At 35.7% G+C, this 25373-nt stretch overlaps 1 protein-coding gene across 10 annotated transcripts in view; it reads right to left on the reverse strand.

The window, feature by feature from the left end:
• Nucleotides 1–25373, reverse strand: part of IBTK (inhibitor of Bruton tyrosine kinase) — a 95295-nt gene that overhangs the window by 34594 nt on the left and 35328 nt on the right. For all 10 annotated transcript variants that reach the window (XR_016395138.1, XR_016395139.1, XR_016395140.1 and 7 more), the window contains 6 exons: nucleotides 24887–24983; nucleotides 16688–16789; nucleotides 14426–14543; nucleotides 11193–11253; nucleotides 4069–4190; nucleotides 2024–2136 (listed from right to left, as the gene is read on the reverse strand). Coding sequence is in view for 7 of the 10 variants with exons in the window: in XM_022590317.3 (XP_022446025.1) it covers nucleotides 2024–2136; nucleotides 4069–4190; nucleotides 11193–11253; nucleotides 14426–14543; nucleotides 16688–16789; nucleotides 24887–24983 (613 nt within the window). In the remaining 3 variants the exon portion in view is untranslated. The remainder of the gene's footprint in view (nucleotides 1–2023; nucleotides 2137–4068; nucleotides 4191–11192; nucleotides 11254–14425; nucleotides 14544–16687; nucleotides 16790–24886; nucleotides 24984–25373) is intronic.

The raw sequence follows: 25373 nt of genomic DNA on the forward strand, positions 1-25373 counted from the left end.
CAAAGGAAGGGGTGTAAATTAATTCATTATTAAGGTCTCTTCCAGCTCTGAAATGCTAAGACTCTTAACACATGTGCTATCAATAACATCCTTTAAAACAAACCAAATATCTGCTTTTTCCATAAATCTTCTAGGTATTTGGAAAATCACTAGCTCCACGACTGTCTATCCATTTATTCATCCTGCCATCAATCCACCTATGCCTCCTTCTAAGTACTACGGGTAATTCATATAACACAGAGGATGCAAAATCACAGAATTTAAACTTTAAAAAGGTCCTAAAATAGGAATCAGGAGATGCAGCAAATGAGAAAGACCTATAGACCTATCTTCAGTACTTCATCAATCAATTTAGGTATATCAGCTTTCTTTTTTAATATCTCGTGTGTTACCTAAAACGACTATTCTTCACGCTATTTATCAAACATGTCGAATACCTCATTTGTACTTTTCAAAGTTGCCTGTATAAGGCTGATTGACTGTGAAAACACTGCTGATAGAAACTGCACCAGTTTGTCTTATGGCTATAGACACACCACCTATTTCTGAAAGCCATGCTGTACTGCCATTCTTTTTTGGTTACACTTCAAATTTTTATCTAAAGAAACTGTTAAAATGTAGGTCATTTAATCTGGATCTAATCAGATGAATCCAGAATGTGGGATAGTCTACAATACCACTGGCCTCAACTTCTGAAAACAAAACAGAAAGGTGTGGCGGTGCTGTTCTACTTAAGAGACTAAAATGACATTAATAAGCAAAGGCAATGTCAACCCTGATACGACATTAGATTTTTTTTTTTTTTCTTAATGTTAAAACAGAAAAGGCTATAAAAACATGTTTGGACAATTAGGGAAATATGGGCATAGACTACAGCACTAGATAATATGAATTAATGTTAACTGTCTTTCAATGTGATAATGGTATTGTGGTTGTATAGGATAAGGGTTGTATCTCCCTTATGCTTAGGAGATTCATATTAACCTTGGGGGGAAAATGTCATGTCTACAGCTTAGTTCCAAGTGGATCAGGTTAAAAAAAAAAGTGTGTGTGTAGAATGTTTGGAGGATGAGGGAACAGAGCATGCAAGACAAAGCCTGCAAGAAAAAGCAAATGTGGTAAGAGGTGAACAATAGATCTGGATAATGGGTATACAGATGTTCATGGTATTTTTCTTTCGCCTTTTTAGTAACTTAAAGATTTTCAAAATTAAAAACTGGGAAAAAAAATTTTAGAAAAACTACATAACCTTACTTTCAAACAGGCTCACATAATGCCTAGGTATAAAATGTGTTGTATTTTACTACTGGATTATAACCTCCTTAACACGCATGAATGGAATCCCACGTGGCATCTCACTTGAAGCACTGATATATATGAACTGAATGCACGTGTTACTAGTATCTCTGTCATGTTTTGCCCACCTCTAACCCTCTATGCCACTAGACAGAGTGGTCTTTCTAAAAACATAAACCTTATCCAGTCACACCCTGCCTTAAAAAATCCATCAACAGCTACCTGTAGCCTTCAGATTAAAGTCCAAATTCCTTAGTTTGGCATATAACACCCTCCAAAATCTGACGCTCTCCAACCTATCTCCTATCTGCACCTACCGGATATGGCCGAGCTATGCACAACAAACGTGCAGTCTTTCTACTGCCTCTAGGCTTGAAACACACTGCCCCATTCTCTTAGCACGTCAATCTGCCTCCTTTTCTTGGCTAAATTCTCTTCACTCTTCAAGATCCAGCTCAGGTATCACTTTACTCTAACAGATGTGCCCCGATCTTCTCAGACTAGTTTGGGTGCCCCTTCTGTGATCACAGAGCAAATGTCAATCAGAGTACTTATCACAATACGTTATCATTTTCTGTGGCCTCCCTAAGACAAGGACTATTTTCTATTTCTGTAGCCCCAGCAGATGGCATATAATAGTATTTAATACATGTTAAATGAATTAGATAAGGAACAGAGACAAGAAAGATTAGATCAGAAAATATACCCTAAAATATTTTCCACTAACCTGTAGATGGTGGACTCTGAATAATATCTGAAAGGTTATAACCTCCAGAACTATCTGACCGCTTACGTGGCTTCTTTTTTGCTTTTGTTTTTGTCTTCTTGAACACACTTTCCCTAGGAAAAAAGCAAACATAAAAGTCATTTAAAAGAAATTAAAGTTACAGGGCTTCCCTTGTGGCACAGTGGTTAAGAATCCGCCTGCCAATGCATGGGACACGGGTTCGATCTCTGGTCCAGGAAGATCCCACATGCCACAGAGCAACTAAGCCCGTGCACCACAACTACTGAGCCTGCGTGCCTAGAGCCCATGCTCCGCAACAAGAGAAGCCACTGCAATGAGAAGCCCGAGCACCGCAACGAAGAGTAGCCCCCACTCACTGCAACTAGAGAAAGCCCGCATGCAACAACAAAGGCCCAACGCAGCCAAAAATAAATAAATTAAAAATTTTTTTTTAAAAATTAAGTTACAGATGAAACAGGAGAAGAACTATGCATTTTGAGCAATGGAATACAGCATTTTGGTCAAACAGAAAACACAAAAGAATATATATGTTCTAGTCCCATTTATCTAAGTGGCCCAGAGCACGTTAGTTAATTCCACCAAACTTCAGTGTGATACTATCACTATCACTTGTTCTAACCCTAGCACTTCTGTGAAAATTAGAAACAAGATGGGTACATGTACACACACTGTACAATACTGTACATGTTCACACACAAGCTATTATAATCTATGATCTGGAACTAGAAATATTTGGTGATAATTTTTAAAGTATTTCAGGGGCTGCTTAATTCCTTGAATTATTATTAATCAGGAAAGAGAAAATAACATTATCTGTAAGGACTACAAGTCTTATTTCACCTAAAAATTATAGATCTCATTACATAATTCATCCACAGTAACACAGGTCAGCTGTGAATACTATTATTTTGTGAAGGATAATGTGTTTATGTCAATGTTAATCATTTTATTATAATTTTTAATGTAATAACATGTCATACATCCAAGTCAGATATTTATAAACCTTAAGTATTCCAGTGGCTACCACCAAACTCTAGAGGTTAAAAAAGATTTCTGGAACCAAGAGCAGCTTTTCAGTGAGCTACAATTATACTCGTACATATATATACACTCACACATGTATGTAGTAAATGACCTGAACGTCTGAAGATTTTATTTTAACAGGTCATTTACCAAGCAGAAGGAAAGTAATTCTATAACCACCTGATAAATTAGCCTAAAATGACGACTGGAAATTCTAAGCAGGACTTATTAAATGGTCAACAGGGAGATTGTGTAGAACCTGGGATATTTTATTGAAGGACTCCCAAATGCCAGTCACTGTGGGTCATATCTCTTCAATGAGTAGGGTTCTCTACAGAGAGGGATCTAGAAGAATGGCTGATGAACTCCCCTTGGTTCACCCTCTCCAGAAGACAAACCTCTCGTCTTCTGCTAAGATGGAGGAGGGGCAATCAATCACTTGGTTCAGGAATACATCAATGCTCTTTGAAAAATTCTCAAAAAAAAAAAAAATGCTCTTTTCCAAATCCAACCACTTACACTGGTCTTCATAAACCTAGTACCTGTAATTCTTAAGCCTTTCCAGAATTCTGTTTTAGTTTTTTCTAAGTCATTACTGCTTGGCAACCACTCTCCAACTTCCAAAACTGTTAACATCTCCTGACTGCCATTTACTCCTTTCCTGTTCTCTCTGCTCTAGTGCAATGTGCCTTTTTTACTTCTTTACTATAATCTCAGCAGGGTTTGGAAAGGTAGTTAAGATAATTGCACTTATTCAACCCAACATATTTAACCAGAAGGCTACATTCCTTTTGTGTTTATACTTAACTTTGTTATATCTGCAAATATTAATTATGCATTTACTTTGTATTGTATCAGGCTAAAAATGAACATAAATACCTATTTTTTATGTTAGGTTTCTCAATTTTTCTTTCCATATTAATATAAAAGTGTCAACAGTGTCCAAGATTGGGGATGGGGGAAGGAGAAAAGGAAGGGGGGAAAAAAAAAACAGAGCTTACGAATAATTTTGTTCCATATTTATTTCTTCTTTCAAAAAGATATCTCCATCTTCTACATCCAAGTAGCTAATATCTGGTCCATCTTGATATGGTGTAATGACTCTTCTATCCATTGCTGGAATCTGTAGAAAAAAAGATGTCACTTTTTAAATACAAAATTTGTAGAGGAAAGACATCAGCTACCTGTCTGTTTCCCCTTCAATGTACAACCAGTAAAACATCCAGAGCTCAACAAAGTTGCCTCTGCCCAACACACTAGGTCACCAGAGAATTCCACACATTTGTACATCTAAAGGTGGGAGGCTGGAACACATACAGGAGAGAGGCAGAACAGATGGAAGAGTGGAGTCTGTGCCTGCAATCCTGGGCCTCTAACCATGGTAGCTGAGCCCACAGCTTCAGGGAACCCAGTACCAGCATGTGAGGTGGTGCACTTACAACTATGGCATCCTGAATGGAGGGGTGCTCACAACCACAGGTAGCCTGGTAGCAGTGGAAGTGGGCCCTGGAACCCAGCCGCCATCGCCCACCATCAACAGTGGCAGAAGCCCACGAACCTTATACAATATCAGATACAGTACAGGCACCTGTGCAACCCTGGCTCCCAACACCCCCATGATCCTCCTCCCACCATGCAAAGACTGTTACTTAAGGAACCCCACAAACTGGGGAAGAGCCCAACATTCCGATGATGACAGTAGCTCTGGCAGAAGAAAGGCAGTAAGGACCTGGGAGGCACAAGCAGCAATAATGAAGGCACAGAAGCACACCTCTTACAGAGCCGGTGGAGGCTGGAAAGCGCCAACTAGCAAATATAATCAGAGCCAGCTCAGGTAAGAGAAAACAGACCTATGTTATAGTGCCACCTACTGGAAAGCAAAAAAAGGACTCTAACTTCTAACCTGTCATTAACTTCAAATGCACCTGCAGAGGAACAATTTAATTCAAGTACCATATACAACCACAATAACACTCGATCACAAAAAGAAAAGAACAGTTCTCCAGAAACGAACTAAGTCACAGAATATTTCAATCTAACTGATAGAGAATTCAAAATAGCTGTCATGAAGGAACTCAATAAGGTATAAGAAGTCAGAAAGGCGGTTTAATGAGCTCAGGAATAAAATTAATGAACAGAAGAAATACTTTACCAAAGAGACTGAAACTCTAAAAAAGAACCAAACAAACTCTGGAGCTGAACTCAAATGAGATGAAGAATGAATTAGAAAGAAATGGAAATAGAGCAGATCATATGGAAGAGAGAATTAGCAAACTCAAAGGTAGATATCTTGAAATGATACAAGCAGAAGAAGAGAAACAGAATATTAAAAAAGTGAGGAAATTTCACAAGACCTATCCAACTCATTTAGGAAGAAAAATATTAGGGTAATGAGTAACCCAGAAGGAGAAGAGAGTGAGAAGGCAAAAGAGAGTTTATTTAAAGAAATAATATCTGAGAACATCCCAAAGCTGGAAAAGGAACTGGATACACAAGTCCATGAAATTAAAAGAACACCTAATTACCTCAACGCAAAACAACCTTCTCCAAGATGTGTAATAAATATTAAAATTGTCAAAAGTCAATGACAAAGATTTTTAAAGGCAGCCAAGAAAAAGGATGGTAGCTGGGAATTCCCTGGTGGTTCAGTGGTTAGGACTCAGTGTTTTCACTGCCAGGGCCCAGGTTTGATTCCTGGTCGGGGAACAAAGATCCTGCAAGCCACGTGGTATGGCCAAAGAGTAAAAAAAAAAAAAGAAAAGCCTGGTGGCCTACAAAGGAACCTCCACTAGGCTAGCAGCAGATGTCTCAGCAGAAACCCAACAGGCCAGGAGGGAGTAAAATGACAATCTCAGAATACTAAAAGATAAAAACCATCAGCCTAGAATACTCTATCCAGCAAAGACATCTTTCAAATATGGAGAGATAAAGACTTTCTCAAACAGAAGCTGAGGGAGTTCGTCAACACAAGACCTGCCTAACAAGACATGCTGAAAGCAGCACTTCTAACAGAAACAAAAAAGACAAAGGGACACAAAACTTTGAGCAAGATGATAAAACAGAACCAGAAAATTGCAACTCTATGAGAGCATAAAGGTTAAAGGGAGAAAAAAAAGAAAGCAGAAAAATAACTATAAGCTATTTCTGTTTGGTAGCAAACTCACATCAAAAGGGATAATGTGAGGGCTTCCCTGGTGGCGCAGTGGTTGAGAATCTGCCTGCCGATGCAGGGGACACGGCTTCGTGCCCCGGTCCGGGAATATCTCACATGCAGCGGAGCGGCTGGGCCCGTGAGCCATGGCTGCTGAGCCTGCACGTCTGGAGCCTGTGCTCCGCAACGGGAGAGGCCACAACAGTGAGAGGCCCGCGTACCGCAAAAAGAAAAAAACCAAAGGAAAAAAAGATTCATTTTATATATGGAATTTAAGAAAAAAAAATGTCACGAAGAACTTAGGGGTAAGACAGGAATAAAAACACAGACCTACTAGAGAACAGACTTGAGGATATGGGGAGGGGGAAGGGTGAGCTGTGACAAAACGAGAGAGAGGCATGGACATATATACACTACCAAACGTAAGGTAGATAGCTAGTGGGAAGCAGCTGCATAGCACAGGGAGATCAGCTCAGTGCTTTGTGACCACCTGGAGGGGTGGGATAGGGAGGGTGGGAGGGAGCGAGACACAAGAGGGAAGAGATATGGGAACATATGTACATGTATAACTGATTCACTTTGTTATAAAGCAGAAACTAACACACCATTGTAAAGCAATTATACCCCAATAAAGATGTTAAAAAAAAAAAGTGGAAAAAAAAAGGGATAATGTGAGAAAACAAAAACATAAAAGGGGATGGAAAATTCATACAGGTAAATGAAGATAACATACTATCAGCAGAAAAAAGACTATTTTATCTGTGAGACGTTTCATACAAAGCTCAGGGCAACCACAAAACTTTGTTACAGAGACATGAAACATAATAAAAGAAGAAACTAAGAAAAATACCACAGAACACCTCCAAACCAAAATAACAGACAGAAACACAGGAAAAGGAAACAATAGAGGTATCAAGCAACCAAAAAACAAAACACAAAATTTCAGGACTCCATCCTCATCTATCACTAATCCCCCTGAATGTAAATGGACTGAATTCATCAATCAAAAGACAGAGTGGCTGGATGCATTAAAACACAAGACTCAACCAAATGCTGCTCCAGGAGACACACCTCAGCTCTGAAGACAAACACAGGCTAAATGTGAAGAGATGGAAGATGATACTCTAAGCAAATGGCTGCCAAAAGAAAGCAAGTGTAGCCATCCTTATACCAGACAAATTAGACTTCAAGCCAAAAAGCTAACAAGAGACAAAAAATGGTCAGCATATAATTATAAAGAGGACAACTCATCAAGAAGACATAAAAGTGACTAATGTATATGTACCTAACATAAGAGCACCAAAATATATACAACAATTACTAACATACCCAAAGCGAGGGAACTGACAGCAACAAAATAATTGTAGGGGACATTTAACACCCCACTTACATCAACAGATAGATCATCCAGACAAAAAGTCAACAAGGAAACAGTGGCCTTAACTGAAACGTTAGATCAGATATATTTAACAGATTTAAACAGAACAATGCAGCAAAACACACATTCTTCTCAAATGCTCATGGAACTTTCTCAAGGATAGGCCATAAATCGGGACACAAAAGAAGTCTCAGTATAGATTTAAGAAGACTGAAATTCTATCAAACATCTTTTCCGATCACAATGGTATGAAAAACTAGAAATCAAGAACAAGAACACTGGAAAAACGACAGATACGTAAAGATGAACAATATGCTACAGAACAACAATTGGGTCACTGAAGAAATCAAAGGAGAAACAAAAAATTACCTGAAGACAAATGGAAATGAAAATACAATATACCAAAATCTATGGGCAACAGCAAAAGCAGTATTAAGAGTTTGTAGCAATAAAGGCTTACCTAAGAAACAAGAAAAACTTACACCTAAAGGTACTAGAAAAAGAAGAACAAACAAAGCCCGAAGTCAGTAGAAAGAAGGAAATACAAAGATCAGAGAAGACAAAAGAAAAGATGAATGAAACTAAGAACTGGTTTTTTGAAAAGACAAACGAAACTGACAAACCATTAGCTAGATTCACTAAGAAAAAAAAGAGAGAAGCCCTGATAAATAAAATAAAAAATGAAAGAGAAAAATAAAGATACTTACAGAAATATAAAGGATTATAAGAGAATACAAAAACTGGACAACCTAGAAAAAATGGACAAATTCTTAGAATTATACAACCTTCCAGAGCTGAATCATGAATAGAAAATCTGAATAGACCAATCACTAGTACAGAGATTGAAAGAGTAATCAAAAAGCTCCCAAAAAACACAGGTCCAGGACCAGATTGCTTCACAGGTGAATTCTACCAGTATTCAAAGAAGATTTAATAACTATACTAAAACTATTCCAAAAAACTGAAAAGGAGGGAATGCTTCCTAACTCATTTTACAAGGCCAATATCACCCTGATACCAAAACCAGACAAAGACAACACAAAGAAAGAAAATCACAGGCCAGTATCTCTGATGGCTGCCAGTTACAAAAATCCTCAACAACATATTAGCAAAACAAATTAAAAAATATATCAAAAGGATCATACAACATGATCAAGTGGGATTTATACCAGGGATGTAAGGATGGTTCAACATCCTCAAATTGATCAACATGATACAATACATCCACAAAATGAACAAAAATCATGCGATCATCTCAATAGATGCAGAAAAAACATTTGACAACATTCAACACCCATTTATGATAAAAACTCTCAACAGAATGGTGTAGAAGGGATGATATGTGACAAAGCCACAGCTAACATACTCAATGGTTAAGTAGTAAAAGCTAACCCTCTAAGATCAGGAATAAGACAAGGATGCTCAATCTCACCACTCTTATTCAACATAGTATTGGAAGTGTTAGCCAGAGCAATTAGTCAAGAAAAAATAAATAAAAGACATCCAAATTGGAAAAGAAGACGTAAAACTGTCACTACCTGCAGATGGCATGATTTTTGTATACATAGAAAACCCTAAAGATTCTACCAAAAATCTGACACAAATAAATGGAAAGATATGCCAGGCTCAAGGATTAGAAGAATTAACATTATCAAAATGTCCATATTACCTAAAGCAATCTAATTCAATACAATCCCTACCAAAATCCCAAAAACATTTTTCACAGAAATAGAACAAAAAATTCTAAAATTTATATGGAACCACAAACAACCCTGAATAGTCAAAGCGATGCTGAGAAAAAAGAACAAAGCTGGAGGTATCATATTTCCTGATTTCAAACTATATTACAAAGCCACTGTAGTCAAAACAGCATGGTATTGGCAGAAAAACAGATGCAAAGATCTCTAAACAGAATTGAAAGCCCAGGAATAAACACTTGCATACATGGACAATTAATTTACAACAAAGGAGCAAAGAATACACAATGGAGAAGGGACAGTCTCTTCAATAAATAGTGCTGGGAAAACTGGACAGCCATATGCCAAAAAATTAAATTAGACCATTATTTCACAATATACACAAAAATTAAGTCAAAGTAGATTAAAGGCTTGAGTGTAAGACCTGAAACCATAAAACTCCTGAAAGAAAACACAGGTGGTATGCTCTTTGATATCAGTCATAGCAGTATCTTTTAAAATATGCCTCCTCAGCAATGAAAACAAAAGCAAAAATAAATGGGATTACACCAAACTAAAAAGCTTCTGCACAGCAAAGGAAACTATCAATAAAACAAAAAGACAACCTACCAAATGGGAGGAGATATTTGTAAATCATATGCCCCAAAATAACTCATACAACTCAACAACAACAACAAAATTACCTGATTAAAAAACGGACAGAGGAGTTGAATACATATTTTTTCAAAGAAGACATATAGATGGCAAACAGACAGATGAAAAGATGTTCAGCATCACTAATTATCAGGGAAATGCAAATCAAAACCACACTGAGATATCACTGTACACCTGTCAGAATGGCTAGGGTCAAAATGACAAGAAATACCATGTGTTGGCAAGGATGTGGAGAAAAGAGAACCCTCATACACTGTTGGTGAGATTGTGAATTGGTGCAGTCACTACAGAAGACAGTATAGAGATTCCTAAAAAAATTAAGAATAGACTACCATAAGATACCCAGCTATCCCATTTCTGGGTATTCATCCAAAGAATACAAAAACACTTATTTGAAAAGATATATGCTCCCCTATGTTCACTGCAGCATTATTTGCAATAGCCAATATATGGAAACAACCTAAGTGCCCATCAAGGGATGAATGGATAAAGAAAATGTAGTATATGTGTATGTATATAAATGCACACACACACACACACAATGGAATACTACTCAGCCATGAAAAAAAGATGAAATCTTTTTTGCCATTTCCAACAACATAGATGGACCATGAGGATGTTATGCTAAGTGAAGTCAGATGGAGAAAGACAAATACTGTATGATTTCACTCACAGATGGAACATAAAACACTAATAAACAAACAAAAACAAAATAAATGAACTAAACAAAAAAAAAACCCAAACACGTGGATACAGAGAATAGAGTAGTAGTTACCAGAGGGAGAAGAGGAGTGGGGGAGTGAAATAGATAAAGCGGATCAACTATATGCTGACAGATGGAAGTTAAATTTTTGGTGGGGAGCAAGGTGTAGTGTATACAGAAGTAGAAATATAACAATGTACACATGAAACTTACATAGTGTTATAAATCAATGTTACCTCGATAAAAGTAATAAAATCATTAAAATCCATATTTTTACACTGTCCTGATCTTTAGTAAATAAATAACGAAAGACCACAAAGCATTCAATAACTTTCATTTATAAAGAAATTTAAATAGATATTATCATTAAATATCTTCAATTTTTATTATCGTTTACCTGTAGAGCTTGTAAAGAAATCTTATGTCCTCATTTTTAAAAGATCCTAATGAATCAGAATTCATTAGGAAATTGTTCCATTGAGAAGTCTGACCAAATATACTGCTTTAGTTGATATTGTAATTGACAAAAACATAAACCTTACCATTTTTCGGTAAAACACAGAAAGATCCTTCAAAACACCGTCACTTAAAACATCAAGAGACCTAAATAATAAGATATAAAATTCTATCTTAACACTCAAGTTTAATACCTATTAAGACTTTCAAATATGCAGAGACATTTTATATTGTTGAGTAAGGAATATTTTTTTAAAGAATTAATATGCCAGCTGCAACAAATTCTTTTTGGAAGTATGTATAGTTATATATTTCATATAAACAGCAAACATATTAGACAAACTTACTGAATAAAACTCAAGCAACTCTTACAAATAAGTGATAGAAAAATATTTTCTATCATAATAGCAAGTATTCAACTTTCATTTTCCACAAATATAATCTTTACTACAGAAGGAGTACTATATTGACAGAACAATGGCCTAACTATCAGGTACCTGAATTCTATCCAGAATTATCACTGCTCCCAATTACCTACATGACCTTGAGCAACTCACTTTCCCTCCCTAGTCCTTAATATCTTCATATGTAAAATGACATTTGGGGACTTCCCTGGTGGCGCAGTGGTAAAGAATCCGCCTGCCAATGCAGGGGACACAGGTTCGATCCCTGATCTGGGAAGACCCCACATGCCGCGGAGCAACTAAGCCTGTGCGCCACAACTACTGAGCCTGCGCTCTAGAGCCCGCGAGCCACAACTACTGAAGCCCGCACAGTCTAGGGCCCACGTGCTGCAACTTCTGAGCCCACAAGCCACAACTACTGAAGCCCACAAGCCTAGAGCCCATGCTCTGCAATGAGAAGCCCGCACACTGCAACGAGGAGTAGCCCCTGCTCGCCGCAACTAGAGAAAGCCTGCACACAGCAACAAAGACCCAACGCAGCCCAAAATAAAAATAAATTTAAAAATTAAAAAAATAAAACATTTGGACTAGTTCAACTGCAGTCAAAGGAGATTTTAAGGAACTCTCAGGTTCCAAAGAGGTACTTTGAGGCATCAGTAAAATTTAAATCAAAGTTTACATTCTAAAATGTACTTCAAACTATTTTTAAAACTAATACAAAGCAACCATATTCAAATCTGTACCATACTAGTTTTTTAACATTTTGAAGACAATTAACTTGTGATGGTACGTCAATTTTGATGCAGCTGTTTTCTTAACATCTCTGTGCGTATTTATTTACACTTCTGGCAAACACATATTTGACTAGGAATGGTTACATTTACACAAATCTTTGCTTTAATGCAAGTTATAATGTCTACTCATGTAAAATTATTCACCGCAGCACATGTGCCTCCCTTAATAGTTCAGCTGACAAGCTTGTCACAACATAATAATGGAACAATAGTAATGTGACACACCATCCTCCAATATCGTATTTTAGATAGATTTGGCTTGATTCACACTGTGGTTGATTCTTTTCTGACAAATTAAATGAGTTAATTTGGCAATGCAAGGGGAAAAAATTGCTATGATTAGAATGACTAATGTAATGTCAGCAAAAAAAAAAAATGTATTCTGAAACCTCTGCCAGGTTCTGACAATGAAATACCAGAGGCATTTTGAAATGACACTGTCTAATATCCCATAATATTAATTTGCATCTGGAAAGCATTTTCCACAAAATAAAGCATTAAATAGCCAAAAGAATTTTCTCTAAATGGAACCCTAAATGGCAATTAAGGAATCTGTTAGTGATTCACCTTTTAAAAATGGTAGAAAACTTTTATTTCAAACATGTTTTCGAATTAGTTTCATTAAGCATCATCCTGACTTTGAAAGGTGAGTTATCAAAAAACTGTTACCATTTATAATTAATTACATGGATCAAGGTTTTCTTGATTATTTGCCAAAAAAAGTTTCACGGGTTTTCTCATCCTCATGTGAGGATATAAACAGAATCTACTTCGTAAGGTTTTCATGAAAATTAAGTGAATCTATACAACACTTTTAGAATGCCACCTGGCACATACCATTATCATTATTACTATGTAACTTATTATAGTACTATTATTAGTTATTACTATTAATAACTATTATTATGGCAGTGTTAGCTATTATTACAATTAAAACAAAATACAGCATTACACTAGACACCGTCTTTAAAAATGCAACTGACACCAAGAAATCTAATCTGAAATTCCCGTGCTGACCAAAAAGACTTACTTTTCTCATCACTGACTTTATAGTGAGTAAATATAGTAAAATTGTGACCTTATGCTAAAAAATAAATCTGTAACATTTATTTCATTAAAAAAATTCCACTGCGGTTGAGAGTCCGCCTGCCGATGCAGGGGACACAGGTTTGTGCCCCGGTCCGGGAAGATCCCACATGCCGCAAAGCGGCTAGGCCCGTAAGCCATGGCCGCTAAGCCTGCGCGTCCGGAGCTGGTGCTCCACAACGGGAGAGGCCACGACAGTGAGAGGCCCGCGTACCGCCAAAAAAAAAAAAAAAAAAATTCCACTGCTAAAATAGTTGAAAACAATGGGATTAAATTTCCCAAGATTCCTCTAATTCTAAAATGTCTATGACTCCTAAATCATTAGCATTTATCAAATTCTTTCCATCCAGGTAAACATCAATATAGCATGAAATATTAGCTTATAAAACAGGATACATATACTTAGCTGATTTTTTTCACATAAAGTGTGTCATGTTTCATAAGAAAAATTTCATTACCATGAAAGCTTCAACACACAAATCAGCTTGCCATAAACTAGACCAACTAAATTTTTTCAGGCCATCTGCTGCAGCCTAAGTTTGACCAAAGAATCAATATGTAGTATAGGAAATATCTTAAAAGGGAATAAATACAAAGAGAAAACAGAAATCAACCAGTAACAAACTGTATGCATGCATATATGTTAAGTAATTAAGTGCTGGCTTAATTACTATTACAGATAGTTTCTAAAAGCCAAGGTAAAAACTACATAGTTACAAATTAGCCTAAACAAGCAAAGAGATATGAAAACATATACAAATATACTTGTGATAATATTGTCCCACAACCTTCCAACCAGCATGTAAGCACCACTGAGGGCAAGGATATTGTCTTTATTTGTTCCCAGTAGTATCTTAGCAATGGCTGGCATATATTAAGCATCCAAATACTGATGGAATGATTAAATCCCCTTACATTTTCACTTTTTCTACAGAGCTGGGATTTATCGTTATTCACTTTTAAATTACTATTTGTTATTATATATAAATAAGTGCTTTTGCTGCTTTTGCAACAGTCTGTATATATCTAACCTACCTTGCTTCAAGTAAAGCTGCCATATTCAGTCCTATAAATTGTAAACAAGATAGTTTCAACTGTTCAGCATTATACATTGCTGCGAATTCCAGTAGCATAGCAGCATTCTTAAGGGTAACTACAAAGGAAAAGATATGCGAAATGAGATGAAAGGCATGTTACTACAGCAAATGAAATATACTTAGTTCTCAAGTTGTCAGGTTTGAACATTTAGAAGAAGGAAAATTGAAAGTAGTGTCTTGCCAAAAATAAGTTATACTAGGGCAAATATACAACTCATTTTCCATCCCAATATGCCAAAGTAATTTTAAATGACTTGTTCAGAGGAAGTATAAGCACACGTAAAATTTTAAGCAAAAGAAAATACAGAAGGTGCATTACAGTGTCATCTAAAAGCAAACATATAAGAATTGACAATCTTCTACCTAACCTTTTCAGAATATTTTTAACTTTCACTGATAAACAACACTCTTTTTCATTTATATAGCACAGAATAGTCATTCTCCTATAAAACTAACAAAGTATATTTAGGAGTAGGAGAAACTGCTGAAATCATTCTACAAAATATATTTATGTTGAGTCATCTATCAGACTTTACGTGGGTATATTTACATATATAAACACATACAAATACTATATATTTAGAAAATAAGTACATTTAAATCTTACCATATTATAGTTCATGCCAGTGCAGAATCTGGCATACTGTACAAAACATGCTAGATTTTGTTACAATCCTTGTTAACTTTATATATGAAGTGTGTTTTGCTAGAGACTGTCCCAGAATATTCTATTTACCTAGCATGTAACTTTTGCTTCCCAAACCCCTCCATTCTTTTTCTTACTTACTCCGAGTCACAGCCAACAGAGGAACACAACTATTTTCTACACCTGGCTTCCTCCACTTCTTTGTTCTTTCTCCCTTATAACTCAGTCAAAAGTTATATGCAGACAATATGCAGACAATAATGATCGCTGCCTCACTCTTGACTAACCTACTAAAGTTTCAGCTAATGATGAACCCAAATTCTCCCATTTCACAGAAATAAAACTGGATCATACAAAAACTTTAGAGTTGTTCAAGGAGAAGATACTCCACAGAGCTCAAGAAAAGTGAGTAAATAAGACTCTAGAGCTAAGACAAACTATTAGAAGTAAAAATTAGAAAAATTTGACAGGAAATCCCTTCACACTTCCTGAAGAGGCAAAGAAAAAGAACAAAGATAAGAATAGAAAGCCAAGAAACTTTTATATCAGGGTGAGGAAATTTAACCTTTATCCCAGAGTAAGTGATTAAAAATATATGAACAAGGGAAGACATTAACTCCTTCCTACAGAAAGATTAAAGAAGTTAGAAAAGAGAAACAGGACTTAAAAGACTACTATGACACTACACAGAAGGGATGGATAACAGTGATCTCAACTAGTATAGTGACAGTGAGAATAAAAAGGTAGTGGAGGGCTTCCCTGGTGGCGCAGTGGTTAACAGTCCGCCTGCCGATGCAGGGGACATGGGTTTGTGCCCGGGTCCGGGAAGATCCCACATGCCGCAGAGCAGCTGGGCTCGTGAGCCATGGAAGCTGAGCATGCATGTCCGGAGCCTGTGCTCCACAACGGGAGAGGCCACAACAGTGAGAAGCCTGCGTACCGCAAAAAAAAAAAAAAAAAAAAAAAGGTAGGGGAAATGTGATCAACACACTTAAGATTTAATCAATTTTGACAGCTGCAATTTGGGTATAAAAACAAAATAACAAAAAATAACTTTGGGTTCCAAAGTTGAGTGTTAGGATGACAGCCATGCAATTAACAGAAATAATGAACAGAGAGAGAAAAATAAGAGTTTGAGAGAAAAGAGAAGTTTTTGATAAATATATTAATGGGATGGTTACATAAAAATTCCAGCAAATAGCAGGGTAGCTAAGTGTAGACTTACAGACCAGGGCAAGGGTAAAAAATTTCTGCTTTCAAACTCTCATCTTTCAGATTCCAAAATAAGTTTCATGCCATCCTTATTATTCAAGCTTTTATGGCATTTCCAAAAAATTAACGTATTTCAATTCTAAGATGCTCATGTTTTCACATATTAACATCTCTAAAATAAGGATGTGCTTACAAATGATGACACGAAATAGTTTAAATGTCTTGAACTTTTAATGATACAAAAACATGCATTTTATCATAAACTACATCAGAAAGTCAATAAAATACAGTAAATCCTGGATCAATCTGAAAACACACTAAGATTCCAATTCAAAAACTCACGTTTTTCACTTAATGCCACTTCACAAATCTCTTTCAATCGAGATATGAGAAGCTGATCAGCCACCACAAGAACACTACAAACAAAATCCAAATTTTGAGATTCTAAAAAAAAAAGAAAAGAAAAAGAAGCGTCACTCTTTATTATTATTTTGTAAACATTATACCTAAGGGGAAAAAGTTCAAGTAATTAAGACACTACAAACAAGAGAATTATGATGATTATTTTCTAAATGCTGAAATGGCAAGTATGATAAACAGTAATAACATCAAAATAGTTGTCTTTTCAGTAGAAAGCTGTAAAATAAAACACACCCAAAATGCCCTGGTTCACACTAGGACCATAAAATTGGCAACTTGAGTAGATCTTTTTTAGTCTAAAGAACCACTAGAATGCCTGACTTGTTTAAAATCTCCTATTGCTGTTGGACAAACATTTCTCAAACTAATAGAGGGGAAAGTCAAATCTCATCCTTAAAAGTAATATACAGGTATATGTTAAATAGATACACATATGTTAAAACATATATATACATACGGGGGGTAGAGGGGGCAGGGAAGGACGAAGGGAGAGGTGAATAATGCTCTTAGGCTTCCTTATTTAAAACAAAATTGGTCACCTAAGAGTACTTTTTAAAAAAATTATAGAAGTTCCTTAATTTAACATAAACTTGACCCAGTGCAGTATTAATGACCTTAAGCAATGCTAGAATCACTGCCAGAATAGTAATATAAATAGGGAAAAACAAAAACAAAAACAAAAACAATACCACCACCATAGGAAGAAAAAAAATGCTTAAAAAGAAAAAAATGAGGGACTTTCCTGGTGGTCCAGTGGGTAAGACTCTGTGCTCCCAATGCAGGGGGCCCAGGTTCAATCCCCAGTGGGGGAACTAGATCCCACATGCATGCCACAACTAAGAGTTCACATGCCACAACTAAAAGTCCACACACCGCAACTGAGAAGTCTGCATGCCGCAACTAAGAAGTCCACATGCCAACAACTAAAAGATCCTGCGTGCTGCAGCTAAGGCCCGGCACAGCCAAAAATAAATAAATAAATAAAAAGCAAAAAGCCCTCAAAATGAAGATGAAATATATGCATTAAAAAAAAAAAGAAAAAAATGAAAGTAGAAAAAACATTTTAAAAGATGAGGGAGAGGTGAAGTCATTGCAAATGGCAGACTAAGAACTACTTCAAAAATTCTTCTCCACAAAAGCAATGAGAATATTACAAAAAATTATCAAAAATCAACTTTTTCAGAATTCTAGAAATTAGCCAAAGGCTTGCAATAATCTAGGGAGCACTGACTCAAAAAACTTGGCGGAATCTTAAGAATAGTAAGCTTTGGGACACTAGCTGCTCCTGCTTAGATCCTCCTCTCCTCTCCTTGCCTCTCCTCCTCAGTAGTCTTGAAAACCATCAATCCTGCAATCACAGGCAGGTACGAGAAGCTACATCCACTGGAGGAGACAGAACAGTTGTGGAGCAACATTATCAAGAAACTGTCATTATTTGACCTGTCTGGCAGTTTCCTGGAAACCCAGCTAGCAGGGGTTTATTTGACCTTAAAGCTTGCCCAGTGTGAACAGCCTCAGAAGAGGGCATTTATTTAAAACAAGTAGCAATTACTTAACATTGAAGCTGCCCAAGACAATAAATAAGTGATAGAGCAAACAAGAAGCAGGTTAAAAAAACTTGAAAAGAATAGCTAGGGAAAGAGATATTGTTGTGACTGAATGATTATATCCCCTGAAAATCCGCATGTTGAAGGTATAATTTCCAGTGTGGTGGTATCTGGAGACGGGGCCTCTAAGGAACTAATTAAGGTTAAATGCAGTCATAAGGTAGGGCCCTGATCTGACAGGATTAGTGTCTTTCTAAGAAGAGACATCACAGACCCATCATCTCCCCCCACTAATGCCCTTCGTGTGTGTGTGTACACTCTCTCTCTCTTTCTCCACTCACACTCACACACAAGCACTGAGGAAAGGTCAAGTAAGGACATAACAAGAAGGCAGCCATGTACAAGCCAGGAAGAGAATCCTCACCAGAAACCAACCCTGCTGGACCTTGACCTGAGACGTTAGCCTCCAGAACTGTGAATAATAAATTTCAGTCTCTGTTATTCTGTTATGGCAGTGTGAGCTGTGTCCATAAGGGGTTTTGAAAAGTTTTAACATATTCCTATGAATCTAGAAGGTCATACATATGTGGAGGGCTGTGCACATGCCTAGAAAAAATTTAAGAAGGCCCAAAACTCCTACTTCTGGCTGACCTTGAGACTGCAAAAGCAGGAAATGAATCTAAGGCACAGTTGTAAACTGCCCAGCTAAGAATTGAAGCCAGGCCGCCATACACACAAAGAGCCCCTAGGCACAGGCTGGGAGATTTACTGGCTTAGGCATTTAAGGAAAATTCTGTCTAATTAGGAGCTGACCACTAAGCTGACCAAGCAGAGACCTCAGTGGTCATATATGACAAAAAATACCAATTTTACAGAATTAGTTCCAATAAGTCACTAACAAACAGCAAACACAACAATCCCTGGGGAAGGAGGGAAATCTGAGTTCAAGAGTTGCTACATGATATTATTTAGATATGTCCAGTTCTCAACAAAAAATTATAAAAAATGAAAAGAGGGATGTAAATATATGGTCTATATACAGAAAAAAAGCGGCCAAGAGAATCTGTCCCTGAGAATGCTAAGATGCTGAGCCATTACATATTACAGACTTTAAATCAATTATTTTGAGTATGTTCAAAGAACTAAAAAAATCATGCCTAAAAATCTAAAAAAGTATAAGAATAATATCTCATGAAATTAAGACTATCAATGAGGACAGAAACTGTACATCGATTGAGATTATCCAATCAGAGGAACAGAAAGAAAAACAAGAATGAATAAAAAATACACTGAGTATAAGAGACCTATGGAACACTATCCAGCCTAGATAGATACTTATGGGAGTCCCAGAAGGAAAAAAGAACAGACATAAAGAATATCTGAAGAAATAACGCAGAGGGGAAGAAAACTAAAAGTGAAGAGGATTTGTATGGAATCAAAGTTCAGCTGTGAATAACAACCAAGATAGGGAGCAACCCCAGTATCCATCAATACACAAATGGATAAAGATGTGGGGTGTGTGTGTGTGTGTGTGTGTGTGTGTGTATCTCACATACAGTGGAATATTACTCAGCCACAAAAAATGAATGAAATTCTGCCATTTGCATCAATGGACCTAGAGAGTATTGTGCTTAATGAAATAAGTCAGAGAGAGATAAATACTTCATGTTATTAATTATATGTGGAATCCTGGAATCTAAAAAAAATAACACAGATGTATATAACAAAACAAAAACAGACGCACAGATATAGAGAGCAAAAGCAGTTGTTACCAGTGGGGAGAGGGGAGGGGGAAGGGGCAAGATAGGTTTATGGGATTAAGAGTTAGAAACTACTATGTATAAAATAAATAAGCAACAAGGATATATGTAGTGTACAGCACACAGAAATACAGACATTATTTTGTAACAACTTTAAGTGGAGTATAATCAATAAAAATATTCAGTCACTATGCTATACACCTGAAATTAATATTGTAAATCAACCAAACATCAATTTTAAAAAAAAAAAGAAAAAAAGTTGTGGTTAGTTTAAAACAGACTGTTGTAATTATAAAATATTATTACATGTAAGCCTCATGGTAATCACAAAGCAAAAACCTACAGTAGAAACACAAAAATGAGAAAGGAACCAAAGCATACTGCTACCAAAAAATCATTAAATTACAAAGGAAGACAGCACACACAGGAGGAAAAAGGGAACAAAGAAACTGCAAAACAGTCAGAAGACAACTGACAAAATTCCAGAAGTACATCCTTACCTACCAATAATTACTTTAAATGTAAATGGATTAAATTCTCCAATCAAAAGCAAAGTAGTTGAATAGATTAAAAAACAAGGTACAACTATATGCTGCCTACAAGAAAATTATTTTACTTTTAAGGACACACATAGGCTGAAAGTGACAGGATGAAAACATATACTCAATGCAAATGGTAACGGGGGGGGCATACTTGTATCACACAAAATAGGCTTTAAGTCAAAAACAGTCACATGAGACAAAGAAACCAGTATATAACGACAAAGGGGTCAATACATCAATAAGATATAACAATTGTTACAGGCATACAGTTGAAGCACCTAAATATATAAAGCAAACAGTAAAAGAGCTGAAGGCAGAAATAGACATCAGTAAAACAATAGAGGACTTCAATACTCCATATTCAATAGGAATAGATAATCCACACAGAAAATCAATAAGGAAACAGCAGACCTGTCCAACAATATACGCCAAATGGCCCTAACAGACATATAGAGAACATTCCATCCAGCAACAGCAAAATACACATTCTTCTCAAGTGTACGTAAAACATTCTACAAAACAGACGATATGTGAGGCCACAAAACAAGTCTTTAACAATTTAAGAAGACTGAAATCACACCAAGTATCTTCTTTACCAACCACAATGGTATAAAATCAGAAAAACAGGAGGAAAACTGGAAAATTCACAAATATGTAGAAATTAAACAATACAGTCCTGAACAACCAATATGTCAAAGAAGAAATCAAAGAGAAAGCAAAAAAATATCTTGAAACAAAGGAAAATGGGAAACACAACGTATCAAAACTTATAGGATTAAACAAAAGAAGTTCTAAGAAACACGTTTATACTGATAAATGCCTTAAAAAGAAAGATCGCAAAAGAACAACCTTAAGGTTTTTACACAACAAAGAACTATAAAAAGAAAAACAGAGCCCAAAGTTAGGAGAAGAAAGGAAATAATACAGAGCAGGAATCAATGAACCAGACACTAGTAAAACAATAAAAAGGACCAATTAAACTAAGAGTTGGTTACTTGAAAAGATAAACAAAATTAACACACCCTTAAGTAGACTAAGAAAAAAGAAGACTCAAATAAATAATTGTAAATGAAAGAGGAAACATTACCAGTGATATCGCAGAAATACAAACGATCATAAGAGACTACTATGAACTATATGCTAATGAATTGGATAATCTAGAAGAAATGGGTCAGTTCCTAGAAACATACCAAAACTGAATCATGAAGAGATAGAAAATGTGAACAGACCAATAACACAGTAAGGAGATTGAATCAATAATTAGAAGTCTCCAAAATAAGTAAAGCCCAAAACTAGAAAGCTTCACAGGTGAATTCTACCAAATATTTAAAGAAACATTAACCTCAATCCTTCTTAAACTCATCCCAAAAATTGAATAGGAGGGAGAACTTCCAAACTCATTTCATGAGGCCAGCATTATCCTGATACCAAAGGCAGACAAGTTCGCTACAATAAAAGAAAATTACAGAATATCCCTGATTACCATACATACAAATATCCTCAATAAAATACCAGTAAACCAAATTAAACAACATGTTAAAAGGATCATATACCATGATCGAGTGGGATTTACACCTGTGATGCAAGGATAGTTCAACATGTGCAAATCAATAAACACGATACACCACGTTAACAGAACATAGGCTAAAAATCATACGATCATCTCAATAGCTGCAAAAAATGAATATGACAAAACTCAACATACATTCATAATAAACACTCTGAAGAAATTAGGTATATAAGGAATGTACCTCAACACAATAAAGGCCATATATGACAAGCCTAAAGCTAACATCATATTCAACAGTAAAAACCTGAAAGCTTTCACCTAAGATCAGGAAGAAGACAAGGTTGCACACCCTCGCCATGTTTATTCAACACAGTACTGGAAGCCCTAGCCACAGCAATGAGACAAGAAATAGAAGGAATCCAAACTGAATAAGAAGAAGTAAACTGTCATTGTTTGCAGATGACATGACAGTATACATAGAAAACCCTGAAGACGCCACCAAAATACTCTTTAAAATAAAGAAAGAATAAACTTGCAGGGTACAAAATCAATACACAAAAACCTGTTGCATTTCTATATGCTAACAATGAGCTAACAGAAAAAGAAATTAAGGAAACAATCCCATGCACAATCACATTACAAAGAATAAAAGACTCAGGAATAAACTGAACCAAGGAGGTGAAAGATCTACACACCAAAAGCTATGAAACACTGAGACAAGAAATTAAAGAAGGTACAAATAAATGAAAAGATATCCCATGTTCATGGACTGGAAGAATTGATATTGTTAAAATGCCCATTCTACCCAAAGCAATCTACATATTCAATGAAATCCTATAAAAATTCCAATGGCATCTTTCACAGAAGTAGAAAAAGTAATCCTAAAATTCATACGGAACCATAAAAGACCGTAAATAGCCAAAGCACTATTGAAAAAGTACAACAAAGCTGGGGGCATCACATTTCCTGATTTCCAAATCCTATTACAAAGCTACAGTAATCAACAGTGTAACGTACTGCCATAAAAATAGACATGTAGACCAATGAGACAGAATACAGAGCCCAGAAATAAACCCTCATATATATAGCCAATTAATCTTTGACAAGGGTGTCAAGAATACAAAATGGGGAAAGGACAGTCACTTCAATAAAGGATATTAGAAAAACTTAATATCCACATGCAAAACAATGAAACTGGACCCACATCTTACACCATAACACAAAAATCAACTCAAAGTGGATTAAAGATTTGAATCTAAGACCTGAAACTATAAAACTCCTAGAAGAAAAAACGGGAAAAGCTCCCAAACATTGGTCTTAGCAATGATTTTTTAGATGTGACACCAAACCACATGAAACAAAAGCAAAAATAAACAAGTGGTATTACATGAAACCAAAAGCACAGCAAAGCAGTCAACAAAATAAAAAGGCAAATTTGGAATGGGAGAAAATATTTGCAAACCATAACTGATAAGAGATTAACATCCAGAATATATAAGGAACTCCTAAAAATACAATAGCAAAAAAAAAAAATTACAGACTTAGAAAACAAACTTATGGTTACCAAAGGGGAAAGGTGTGTGGAGGGATAAATTGCAAGTTTAGGATTAACATATACACACTACTATATTTAAAACAAACAAGGACCTACATATAGCACAGGGACTCTGCTCAATATTCTGTAATAACCTAAATGGGAAAAGAATTTGAAAAAGAATAGATACATGTATATGTATAACTGATTCACTTTGCTGTACACCTGAAACTATAGTCCAATACAAAAATTTTTTAAAAAGAAACATAAAAAAAATTTTTTTAATGGGCAAAAGACCTTAATAGACATTTGCCCAAATAAGACATACAAATGGCCAACAGGTAAATGAGAAGGTGCTCAATGTCATTATTTATCAGGGAAATGAAAATCAAAACCACAGTGAGATGTCACCTTATACCTGTTCGGAAGGCTGTTATCAAAAAAAACCAAGATAACAGGTGTTGATGATGAAGATGGGGAGAAAAGGGAGCCCTTGTGCAGTGTTGGTGGGAGTGTAAATTGGTGTAGCCACTATGGAGAACAGTATGGAGGCTCCTCAAAAAATTAAAAATAGGACTACCATATGATACAGCAATCCCACTTCTGAGTATTTAGCCAAAGGAACTGAAATCAGGATTTTGAAGATATACGTGCATTTCCAAGTTCACTGCAGCATCATTCACAATAGTTAAAATATAGAAACAGCCTAAATGTCCATCGACAAATGGATAAAGAAAATGTGGTATCGACATACACAGAACACAAAAGCATACCACTCTATGACTAAAGACACCTGGTAAATAACACATGGGTGTGTTGCCTGACAAAGTATACAAATGAACTGTCTTTATAAATTTCGGTTCAATTATTAGTCTATTTATTTTACTTCAGGTATGTTCACACGGGAAAAACAGGCAAAAAAGAACTTTTGTAGACTGTCAAAACTATACTCCCTGCTGTCAAGTCCTCATCTTAATCATATAAGTAGCTGGGTATGGAAATGTTAAATCTAATCTCAACCAATATTAATAAGTCTTATATATTCACATAGGTAATGAAAATTTTCTTTTCCATTCCTTTACTATTAGTAATCATCCCTATTTGCTTATTTTAAATTTAAGCCTCTGTTGATGGCTTATTTCAATTAGAGTAGAAATTAAGATTCACGTGACTTTATAATTTTTAACTGTATCTTAAATATCTGAAATGTCTTAACTCTTATTAATACCTTTTATCACCACAGCTTCATCAGTATAGAGGTAGTCCAAAATAACTTTCAGTATGTCAGAATGTATTGGCATTTCCAGAGCTGCACAACTGGAAGCCTAAATAAAATAAAATAAAATAATTAAACTACAAAATACTACTACAATCTGACTGAGGTTACTGGTATGAAAAACTTTTAACAGGAATCACATCAAATGCAAAACAACATAACATTTATAAAACACAAACCTAAAATGAGATACGTTTAATTTTTAAATGCCTTGTAACATGCAAAAGAATCAAGAAAAATTGAGAAAAAAAGAAACAAACTGGTATTCCAAATACAAGTCCAAATAATAGTGGAGAATTTATTTAAGTAACTTTTTTGAAACAATTTTCATTTTGGAATGTTGCTATTTTCCAGCAGACTTATGCATAAATAAAGTCGAATACAAAGCAAAAACTGAGTTAAAATATTTTTTAATTTCTTTAGCATATAATTTCCCAAA

This window comes from Delphinapterus leucas, chromosome 12 (genome assembly GCF_059928025.1).
Source record: "Delphinapterus leucas isolate spDelLeu-1000000601 "Yukka" chromosome 12, BTC_Dleu_Yukka2, whole genome shotgun sequence".
NCBI lineage: Eukaryota > Metazoa > Chordata > Mammalia > Artiodactyla > Monodontidae > Delphinapterus > Delphinapterus leucas.